We start from the raw sequence: 10,939 nt of genomic DNA, 5'->3' as shown, positions 1-10,939 counted from the left end.
GTGAATTAGCTTAAATTTTTATATTTTCAAATTTAGTAATTATTTTTTGTTTTGTGCTTATGTCACAAATAGCTTTATTTTTATTTCAGTTTTTGTAATGTTATGAAATGCATGTTCACTAGGCAAAATTTCAAATGTACGTTTTTTAAAAATCTAATATTACTTTATTTCAGCTTCATTTAAAATACCTTTTTTTTTTTTTGTTTTTTTTTTACAATAACAACAGTAATCAATATTAAATACATTTTTAATCCAGGGCTCGCAAAATTCTACGTCGTCGTCCCGGGGGCTATTGTGTTTTCCAGTCAAGCCACCAAAATGTATCACAGCGCTGCCCGACGGGATATCTTGAATAGTGATAAAAAATTCCTTCCTGATTCATGTTGCTCACTCTCTTGTAGGGGTGAAATGGATCGTAGTTGATCATTTGCACGTGTTTCTAAGTTGCCGATTTAAACATTCAAGCATTTTAAACCATTCAAGAGCTTGAGGCTAAAGAGAATTCAACTTGGTTCTCACGCGCTGTTTTCTGTGCACTGTGCACAATTCCTCACTCAAAGCACGCACGCACACAGAGAGCCACGTTTCAGACAGTGTGCGAACACAGAATTGATTCCTCTTTTGTGTTTCCTTGCATCTGAATAGACACATACACACAATTATCTCAAAATAACTGTCTCTGCAAGTATTCTCGTAAACAGTCGTTTATGTCTTAACTGAATGTAAACACTGTTGCGAGACAAATAAGCAACCAAAGCTTCAAAAACATGCCCAATATTATTTGATGGTTATCATCAGTATTATTTATAAATTATTTATTAGGAATAAAGGAGCCTGCAACATATTAAACCAGGGTATCTGCAGAATTTGCAACCTCAAATTTAAGACTCTTTAAGACCATTTTTAAAACATGCACAAATAAAATTAATAGCATATGAGCGGGGTAGGGCAATGTCTATGGTAACATACTAAACTGTAAACTGGCTGTAAAAAGCATGATTTACAGTTCAGATACAGGTTTTCACAAAAACAAAGTTTTATAAAAAGATTAACTTCACATTTCAGCCTTTAAACCATTTTTAAGAAAATGGATCAAAGTATCAGTTATTATATAACCTAAACAATTATCATCAATCATTATATTAATTAAATAGCATTGAGTTTCACTTTGGTCTGAACAAAAACAGCAGACGGACTTATTGAAAGTGCACATTCATTCTCTGCAAGTAGGTGCTGCTTTCGGAACAGCAGAAATAGAGCGGTTTCCCCGGTAACGGGGAATTGTTCGGTCACACTTTACATTAGGGCTTCATTAGTTAACATTAGTTAATTCATTAGTTAACATAAACTGCCAATGAAAAATTATTCTGAACATTCATTAATCTTAGGTATTCCAATATTTAATGTAAAACTTTTAACTTTATACATTTTTCTGTATTGCTTTATTGCATTTAAATGTTCAGTTATTTTTGTTATAAGAAAAAAGTGATTAAACCTGTTATACTGTATTATGACAGCACTTTTTAAAAATAAATTTCAATACCGCATACCGTGATAAAAGCATTAGCAATTAATTGCAACATGAAAATTTGATATCCCTAGTTTGGAGTAAAAACATGTTATTAAATGTGGTATTTTTCAGATGGAGCAGCATTTACTACACAGATCCGTAGTTCACTGACAAGCTACGCAAACATCTGTGTAGTAAATGCTGCTCCATCTGAAAGCACGTGATGGAGATTTACTACTGATTACACAACCGGCTTTACTGACAAGATGCACATGACAATCGCATTCGATTAATCGTGCAGCCCTACCACTCATCTCCAATCACCTGTGAGCAGAATAGGGTTGGAGAGATGGAAAAGGAGAAAAAGACAAGCGCTTTAAGGGGGAACTGTATCATATTGCCACATATTTAGAGCCTAATGTATGTACTGTTAGTATTTCAGCTCCAACCCTGAAAAAAAAAAACTCACCTGCCTATAGCCTTAGTAATCCTGAAGACATTGATTAGCTTGTTCAGGTGTGTTTGATTAGGGTTGGAGCTGAACTCTGCAGGACTGCGGCTCTCTAGGACCGAACTTGCCTACCCCTGGTATAGGCCTACTTGTTTTTTATTAGCCCGTGATAATTAATACATTACAAAAACATTGTAAAAATTAAAAAAGTAAAAATCCAAATTCAGCAGACTGACCCTGTTTTGTGGACTTCCTCCCCCAGCTGTTTTTTTTTTTTTTTTTGAACAGATGTCAGTTGGCTGGAGCTCAAAATGCTGGTGCTTATTGCATTTTTACAGCATGATCTACTAGAGAAATTTGTCTGCGTCACAAAGCATAAAATTCACAAAGCACCTTGTCATTGTTTTCCTTGCTTGACCTCTTTCCTCAAACGTTAAGCGATTTAGCTGGAGCTCCAGAGGTTTGAGGCTGGATGGCTTTAGCTGATGGCTCTTGTTTTTCTTCCCCATCTCCGTGGGCTTGTAAACTCTGCTTTGTCGATGCCGGTCCTGCTAAATGTGTTTAGATTGACCCTCCAGCTTCTCGCTGTGGTTTTGGTCATATATGGCCATGGCGTTAAGTTCTTCATGCAGAGGCAGCCAAAGGAGGTTCGTCCAGTCAGAACGGTTTGTTTGTCTTTCAGGTTGTTCCTGTGATTCTACATCTCATCACCTCCATTAGCTCTGTGCGCCTCTACATCCCCAAAGACCTGCGGCCGTACGACAACCGACAGAGCATGCTCAAATCCATACAGGTCAGCACACACACACAATGGGTCGATTTGTAATGATATACTCTTCACACTACTCATTTAAAAAACAAATGTAAAAAGTAATGTTTTTATAATTACATGAGTCCATTAAAAATCTCCCCAATATATGTCTCCACAACCTGGCTGTTAGCACTGATAATCAGAAGACATCAACAAACATCTAAGTTTAGTGATCTCCATTGAGATATTCTGCTTGAATGTGTATTACTGCCAGTCTGTGTTCCTTCACACGACAACCTGCCTTTCACATGAATCTGCCATCAGACCTTCTCAGTGATGAACTGTAATAAGTCCAAACATCCTGATTATATTTTGTGCGATTGTGGTTGCTGAATAAATGTTCTTAAGCAACCTCTGTGCCACAATACAAAGTTTTATTTGTTTTAATTAAAAAACAAGAATTATAATTTATAATTAATGGAATTAATATTAGGAATTTCACAGTTTTAGCTTTTGAGAGAAGCTTTTGAGTTTTACCAGATTAATAATGTAAGGTGTTAATTTATATATATATATATTTATTATTTAATAAGTCAGGAGATGACATTCTTCATTTGTGCTCGTAATGCAATAATAATAATTCTGATGAAATTTCTCGAATGACAACATTCATGATTAGTGTCGTGATTAATAATCACAATTATTCTGCTCAAAATTATAGTTTAAATATATGCAGTATGACTAAAATATGACCATAATTAAATAAATTTTCATTGACTGAAACTAGACTAAAATTCCCAGACCTTTTAGTCCATCAAAACATGACTAAAAAGAAAAATAGCAGGTTGCATAAAAAGCTTAGACTAGTCTTACAAGTTAGTCATCTAATTTTTTTTTCTTTAATTAGACTTTAGTCTTCGCAACTTCAGGGATCTTATCTATGCACAATCAGCTTGTAACACTCCAAAGAGAAAGGAAAACTTTAAATCGCATCATATGACCCCTTTAAGACTGGCAATAACTTTTTTGTCCGTCACACAAAAGATTGTTTTTTCTAATCTAAAATAATCTAATCCGAAAAATAAGACTCATTACCCCTTAGTTAATTATTAGTTGGTCAGACTAGTTCTTAAGACAGTCTCTACATATTGACTAAATTTATGCAACTGGCCCCTGGGTTTCTGCGGATCGTAAAAATTCTTAATTTGTCCTTACACAAATTAAGGTCTAAAAAGGTCTTAAATTGGAGCATGAATTTTAAATTCAAAGTCATGGTATTAAATGTTGCATGCAATGTGCAAAAAAAACAAAACAAAAACACATCCAATAAAGATATCAAAACCAAACATCCTTCACATCAAGATACATTTACTTGAAATGCAAACTGAACGTACAAAGTCTTTTTTTCTGAGAAATTGAACCAATCTAAATGAATCTATGCTTAAAACAAGAACAAATATCTGTCAGTGGGGTATGAAAACGTATTTTCTCTTTGAACTGGATTTTTCTGAGCCCAATGGCAGATAGTTATTGTTTTAATTGTAATCTCACTTCATTTTCATCAATATCTCATAAAACAAGACTTCTTATTTTGTCATTTTGCTTCTCAAGGAAACGTATCTTGATCTTGAAGAATCTTTAGATATTTGCACTGGAAAACGAAACGCAAATACTGATGAAGAACATTGCTTTTTGGAATGTGACCAGAACTAAATTAACACTTTGAATGGAACACAATATGTCAGTATGGACAGAGTACAGAGCGTAACATTACTTAGTCTTGTAATCCTGAACTTTTCCCTGCACAATCACACGCTTCCTTTACACTTCACCGGACACTAATCTCTAGGAGCGGCCGTGTGAATTTTTTTCTGTTGGATCATCTCAGCCGTTCTCCTAATGGAAGGTTTTGAATGATGGTCATTATAATAATTTCAGAGGTTTTAAAGATAAAAGCACATGACTGCTTCTGTTTGTGGTTCCCAGGAGGTGCAGAAACGTTTCCTAGATGGCGTTCCTCTGCTAGATCCCATAGACGACATGGGTATCAAGGATCCAGCGCTGAAGAAGGTCATTCAGAAGGTGGAGGCGTTCGAGCACAGGATGTACACGCACCCCCTGCACAGTGACCCCAACCTGGAGGCCGTTTACACTCTGTGTGAGAAGAAAGCGCTGGTGAGTCCACTATAGGATGAGTGAATGTGCAGAAGTCATGGCGGGATTGATATAAATGTCATTTCTTTTCATAGACGCAACCTTTTTCTGGTCAGCGCACGAGTCGCAAATGTCATTTAAAATATGGCTCTATTGTTTAAGACGCACCAGAAGGAGTGGGTGTCATTTCCTGAAGCTGAAATTTTGAAGGTCCACCAGAACTAAACAAAAGCGGGAAACTGACATTAGTGCAGGGTGAATAGGTGCTCAAATCGGATCACAAACAATCATATGGCCCCAAAGTCACTCACATTGTGCAACGGCATTAAGGGGATAAGTGTTTTTGTTTTAATACGTTCCCTGCAGGCGTTGTGCATGGCTTATATTTGTTGTTGGGTGTGTATGTTATGGAATGAATGGTCAGGTGCATTATGGGGACTCGGGATATCCCTCCAAACCAGATTAGATATTTTTTGGTCTCTATAAAGATCTATACGGAGTAACCCAGAACTAAACCTTCAAAGCAGCCAATAGATCCTAGACCTTGCCTAACACAGGCAAGATTGGCTTGCAAAGTATAAAATGTTAAATTTAATTTTTTTATGTGAATGCAAGCTTTAAAGGGGTCATATGATGCTGCTAAAAAGAACATTATCTCTTCACGACATGGCTGCAGTGTCAACAATACTACAGCGAGAATAAAAGTTACGCCTTCTTTCTTTGCGTGAACATTTGGGCGGCGTTATGCAAATCTTCCCACATAGTGAGGTAGACATGTGGAGGCGTGTTAGAACGAGCCTTTTTTTGTAGGTGTGGCTGACTCTGAAATTTTATAAAGAATATCTCTTTGGATTTGAGACTTTAGTCTTTGCAACTTTACAGATCTTCTTTATGCACCAAGAGCTTGTAACACTTCAAAGAGAAAGGAACAATTGAAATCACATCATATGACCCCTTTAATACTTAAAATACTGTAAAAATACTATAATACTTAAAATACATAATGTTTAAATTGTTTTACTTATAAAAGAATATATATAAAGTATAATATAATTTGTTTGTAATTATTTACACACATATATACTGCACATTATATTTAAATATATATGTTAGGGCTGCACGATTATGCCAAAATAATAATTGTCGATTATTCCTTTGAAATTGTAGTTGCGATTATTAATTTACGATTGAATGATGTTTACACCTTTGTTTTAAGCAACTGCATGCCATATTTTTATATGAAAATAAACAAGCTGAAAACACTAACTGAAAATGTTTTATTGCTTTTCTATAGTATTAAGCCTCAAAATGTCAACTATACATCGGATTGGTTTCTCTTTAAATAAAAAGGTAAAAATATGAATGGTATTATAATGTTATCTTAAGGGCTTTTCCATTGTTTTAATTTTAGTTTTAGTATAACATGTCGAAAGAAAAAAAAGCATCTTAAGCATGCAGAATAACATAAGTGGACTTTGAACGATTAATTGCTGCTTTGAATGATTATGTAATTGTGGCATCCGTAATTGTAATTGCGATTAGAAATTCGATTAATTGTACAGACCTAATATATGTTCTGTATAAATTATTATTATTTCTAATATTAATGTAATACTTATTTTTTAATACTTAAATGTTTTAATACTTAAATATTGTAAAATACTGTAATACTGAAAATATTTACTGTATAAATTACATTGCTTATAATTATATTATTTCTCTTATTTAGATTTTTAAAATAATTTGCTTTATATTTAAAATATTGGTGACACTTTACAATAAGGTTAATTAGTTAACAGTAGTTAACTGCATTAGTTAACATGAACTAAGCATGAACAACACTTCTACAGCATTTAATGATCTTAGTTAATGTTAATTTCAACATTTACTAATACATTATTAAAATCAAAAGTTGTATTTGTTAAGATTAGTTAATGCACTGTGAACTGACATAAACAAACAATGAATAACTGTATTTTCATTAACTAACATTAACAAAGAATAATAAATACTGTAACAAATGTCTTGCTCATTGTTAGTTCATGTTAGTTAATACATTAACTAATGTTAACAAACAAGACCTTATTGTAAAGTGTTACTAAAATATTTTATGCCTGGATTATATACTGAATTTTTATAATGTAATTAAATCATTTTAAATATAGCCTAATATTTGTCGTCTGTTGTAAAACGAAATGTTTTTTATTTGAATGCATTTGAGTCTCTTGTAGGATATCAAAATAGTTTCTGGTTTATTGTGAAGTACAATTGTTCATTGAGCTCATGCTCAATGTAGGTCATGGCATTTAGACCACACATTAGCTTTAGTAATATACAATACAGCATGATTATTAAATGCTGAAGTATGTATTGTTGATTGTTGGATGTGGTTTCTGGAGGAGGGAGAGATTCTTGCCCTTTTTGCATGAAAACAATTCAGCTCTTCTCAGTGTCCTGTTTTCAGTCTGTGTCTGAATCGCTTTAGAAAGATCTCAGATAAGCCTTAAAGTGGATAATGGCATTAGAGCCACTCAGACAATGAGTCTTGTAAGGGGTAAATCAGCTGCAGCATAGCGGACCAACACCATTAACCTTTCTGGTTCAACTAATGCTAGCTATCTGGACTGATCTGGGTTCTTTCTTTTAGTGAAATGTTGCTAATTATTTAATTTTAGCTAGCTAATTTTCATATAATTTAGTCAGCTATGTAATCCGCTCTGTCATTACAGGTCAGTGGTGTCATTCTGAATAATGCGACTAATTAATCTAGTTAAAGGAATGAAAAAATATAGCACACCAATGGTAATGGGATTAAGTAGTTTTAAAGACTGATTAAATACAGCATTTATAACTTGTTTTGACTAGTACGTAATGCTGCAATCAAGTGTATGAGTGGCATTTTCAGTGTTATTGTTTACTAAAACTATTATTTATTTTTATTATTATTCGAAATAAAGCTGAAATAAAAAATATTGGATGAAAGTCCTCAAGGAACCATTTCCATTTCATTTTTAAGTTTAAGTTGAAATAATAACATTTCTAAAACTGAAATAAAAGTAAAGCTATAGTGAAAGACAAACTAATAAAAATGACAAGCACATAAAATTATTTAAATTAAAGGGATAGTTCACCCAAAAATGAAAATCCTGTAATTAATTACTCACCCTCATGTCGTTTCAAACCCGTAAGACCTTCGGAACACAAATTAAGATATTTTTGATGGAATCTGAGAGCTGTCTGTTCCTGCATAGACAGCAATACAACTGAAATGTTCCCAAGTCCAGAAACGTAGCAAGGAGATCTGTAAAATAATCCATGTGACATCGGTGGTTCATCCACAATTATACGAAGCTACGAGAATACTTTTTGTGCGCAAAAGAAAAAAAAGAATGACTTTATTCAACGATTCGTCTCCTCCGCGTTACCCTGGTGCCATTTTGGAGAATATCTGCTGGACGTAAAACAACGTATGCTGTTCTGTGTCAGCTGCGCCACACGGATTCGCTGTTTTCGTTCAGATCAAATCACAACAATGTAGGAAACGGATCCGGCGTGATGCAGCTGACACAGAACAGCATACGTTGTTTTACGTCCAGCAGATACTCTCCAAAATGGCACCAGGGTAACGCGGAGGAGACGAATTGTTGAATAAAGTCGTTATTTTTTTTCTTTTGCGCACAAAAAGCATTCTCGTAGCTTCGTATAATTGCGGATGAACCACTGATGTCACATGGATTATTGTACAGATCTCCTTGCTATGTTTCTGGACTTGGGAACATTTCAGCTGCGTTGCGGTCTATGCAGGGTCAGACAGCTCTCAGATTCCATCAAATATATCTTTGTGTTCCGAAGATGAACGAAGGTCTTACGGGTTTGAAACGACACGAGGGTGAGTAGTTTATGACAGAATTTTCATTTTTGGGTGAACTAACCCTTTAATGAAAAAAATATTGAAAAAGGATTGAATGAAAACTGAAAATCTAAAAATAAAAGTTAATTTTTATAAATAATACTAAAATAATACTGCTAAATACTAATGACAAATGTGTCGAGTGTTTTTGAAATGGATACCCACTTCCTGTCATTTCCATAAACCTCCAAATGGAATTGCCGGTGATGCTATACAATAAGAAGATAGTTAAGTTTTTTTTTCTTTTAAAGAAAGAGTAGTAATTTCAGATGAATTCACTCTAAATTACATTAAGGATAGTGAATGATCTTGATTAAAAACAGTACTCTGCAGTCCCCAGAAATACATTGAACAAAGTCACATGACTTGGCTAAGTTATTCCTAAGTTAGACAAATCTTTGCCATGTTTCGTGCACTTTAGACAGATGGTGGCGCTCTGCCTACACTGGCTTTGTATGATGTTGTGACAGTGTAAATTCAGTACGTTAAAACATTACGCTTCAGCCATGTTTTCCATCATCAAGTTTGTTGATGCGTTACATGCAAACGATTAACTATGAGTACGAAAACACATTCAAGTGCATGTTTACACGTCGTTTGTTTGTGGAGACCTTAAAGGGTGTACATGTGTGTGCGTTGAGTTACTGCTATTTTGTAGTTTCATCCTGGAAAATGCGTCTTTAAAATGGATGTTTATGTTACAGGTTTCTGATGTGTAAAATCATACATTTAAAACAGGAAGTGCGTCTTTTCTCACTGTCAGTGTGCTTGTGTGTTTCAGATTGCAGGCGACATTAAAGCGACGAAGCGCGAGCTAAAAAAAGCACGTACCGTGCTGCAGATGGACGAGCTGAAGTGCAGGAAGCGTGTGATACGGCGCCTGGGATTCGCCACTTCCTCTGATGTCATCGAGATGAAAGGCCGTGTGGCCTGTGAGATCAGCAGGTTGGTTACCAAAAAAAACTAAAATAAGCACGAAGGTCGTACACTTATATTTTGTGTTCATGACTCTCTAGTCCTTGTTCTAAAGAATTCTAGCTAACAGACATGCATTAAAAGTGAACAAAACAAAATTTTACTCTCAAACAGCTCTTATTTTCAACACTCGGGCTCGTTTCTAAACCATGTGGTGTTCTTGTGTGTTTGCAGTGCAGATGAGCTGCTGCTGACAGAGATGGTGTTTAACGGGCTGTTCAACGACCTGACGACGGAGCAGGCCACCGCGCTCCTCAGCTGCTTTGTCTTCCAGGAAAACGTAAGGCCAAAATGTCGTCATGCACATGCTGAAATGTGGTCGGGATGTAATATGAGAGAAGTCAATGGCTTATGACAGTTATGGGCCCAAATAACCTGTTGTGTTTGACTTGAGATGGTCATGAATGCAGGGAATGAGGTTATTCAAAGGCCCAGCTTCTATTTGAGACTTGTGAAGCATGTGCCTTGTTCATTGAATAATACATGCAAATTAGTAAGCAAAATGTATATCAATAATATGCCATACATTTGATACTATAGATTTTGAAAGCCATTTTGTAAGAAAAGTTTCGTTAATTTGGAAGTTTTCCAATTTCATATGGAGTCAAAAAGTTAAACAATGCTGTGGTGTAAAAATATCTGAATGCTTTTGAGAAATGACTTTAGCCAATCAGAAGAGGTAATTTACATACAGAAGTCTTAAAGGGGTCATATGATGCGATTTCAATTTTTCCTTTCTCTTTGGAGTGCTACAAGCTCTTGGTGCATAAAGAAGATCTGTAAAGTTGCAAAGACTAAAGTCTCAAATCCAAAGAGATATTCTTTATAAAAGTTAAGAGTCAGCCACACCTATCTAAAACGGCTCGTTCTAACACGCCTCCACATATCTACGTCGCTCTGTGGGAAGATTTGCATAACGCAGCCCAAATGTTCACGCAAAGAAAGAAGGCGTAACTTTTATTCTCGCTGTAGTATTGTTGCCGCCGCCATATCCTGAAGATGCTGTGTGCTTCGTTGTGAAAGCGAAACTACTTTGTTTGGTCTTCCAAAAGAGGACGATATCCGCTTCGTCATGCCTAGAGCTGATCTGTGCTGGTCGCTGAGGGAATATATCAACTTAGTGCTGTGGATCGCTGGATCGGCTTTCACCGTGAACGAAGCGGAGTCCAGCCCGGAGTCGTCACATGT

General features: G+C 35.4%; 1 protein-coding gene across 1 annotated transcript in view; it reads left to right on the top strand.

Moving 5' to 3' along the window:
- The window catches only part of mtrex (Mtr4 exosome RNA helicase), a 38,680-nt gene that overhangs the window by 18,700 nt on the left and 9,041 nt on the right, over positions 1-10,939 (top strand). The window contains exons 20-23 of the mRNA XM_016481671.1: positions 2,619-2,754; positions 4,699-4,887; positions 9,558-9,721; positions 9,926-10,031. Of these exons, the coding sequence (XP_016337157.1) occupies positions 2,619-2,754; positions 4,699-4,887; positions 9,558-9,721; positions 9,926-10,031 (595 nt within the window). The remainder of the gene's footprint in view (positions 1-2,618; positions 2,755-4,698; positions 4,888-9,557; positions 9,722-9,925; positions 10,032-10,939) is intronic.

Source organism: Sinocyclocheilus anshuiensis, unplaced genomic scaffold, assembly GCF_001515605.1.
Source record: "Sinocyclocheilus anshuiensis isolate Anshui unplaced genomic scaffold, SAMN03320099.WGS_v1.1 scaffold914, whole genome shotgun sequence".
Lineage (NCBI taxonomy): Eukaryota > Metazoa > Chordata > Actinopteri > Cypriniformes > Cyprinidae > Sinocyclocheilus > Sinocyclocheilus anshuiensis.
Note: the sequence above shows the minus strand (reverse complement) of the source record. Positions and strands in the feature narration are given on the sequence as shown.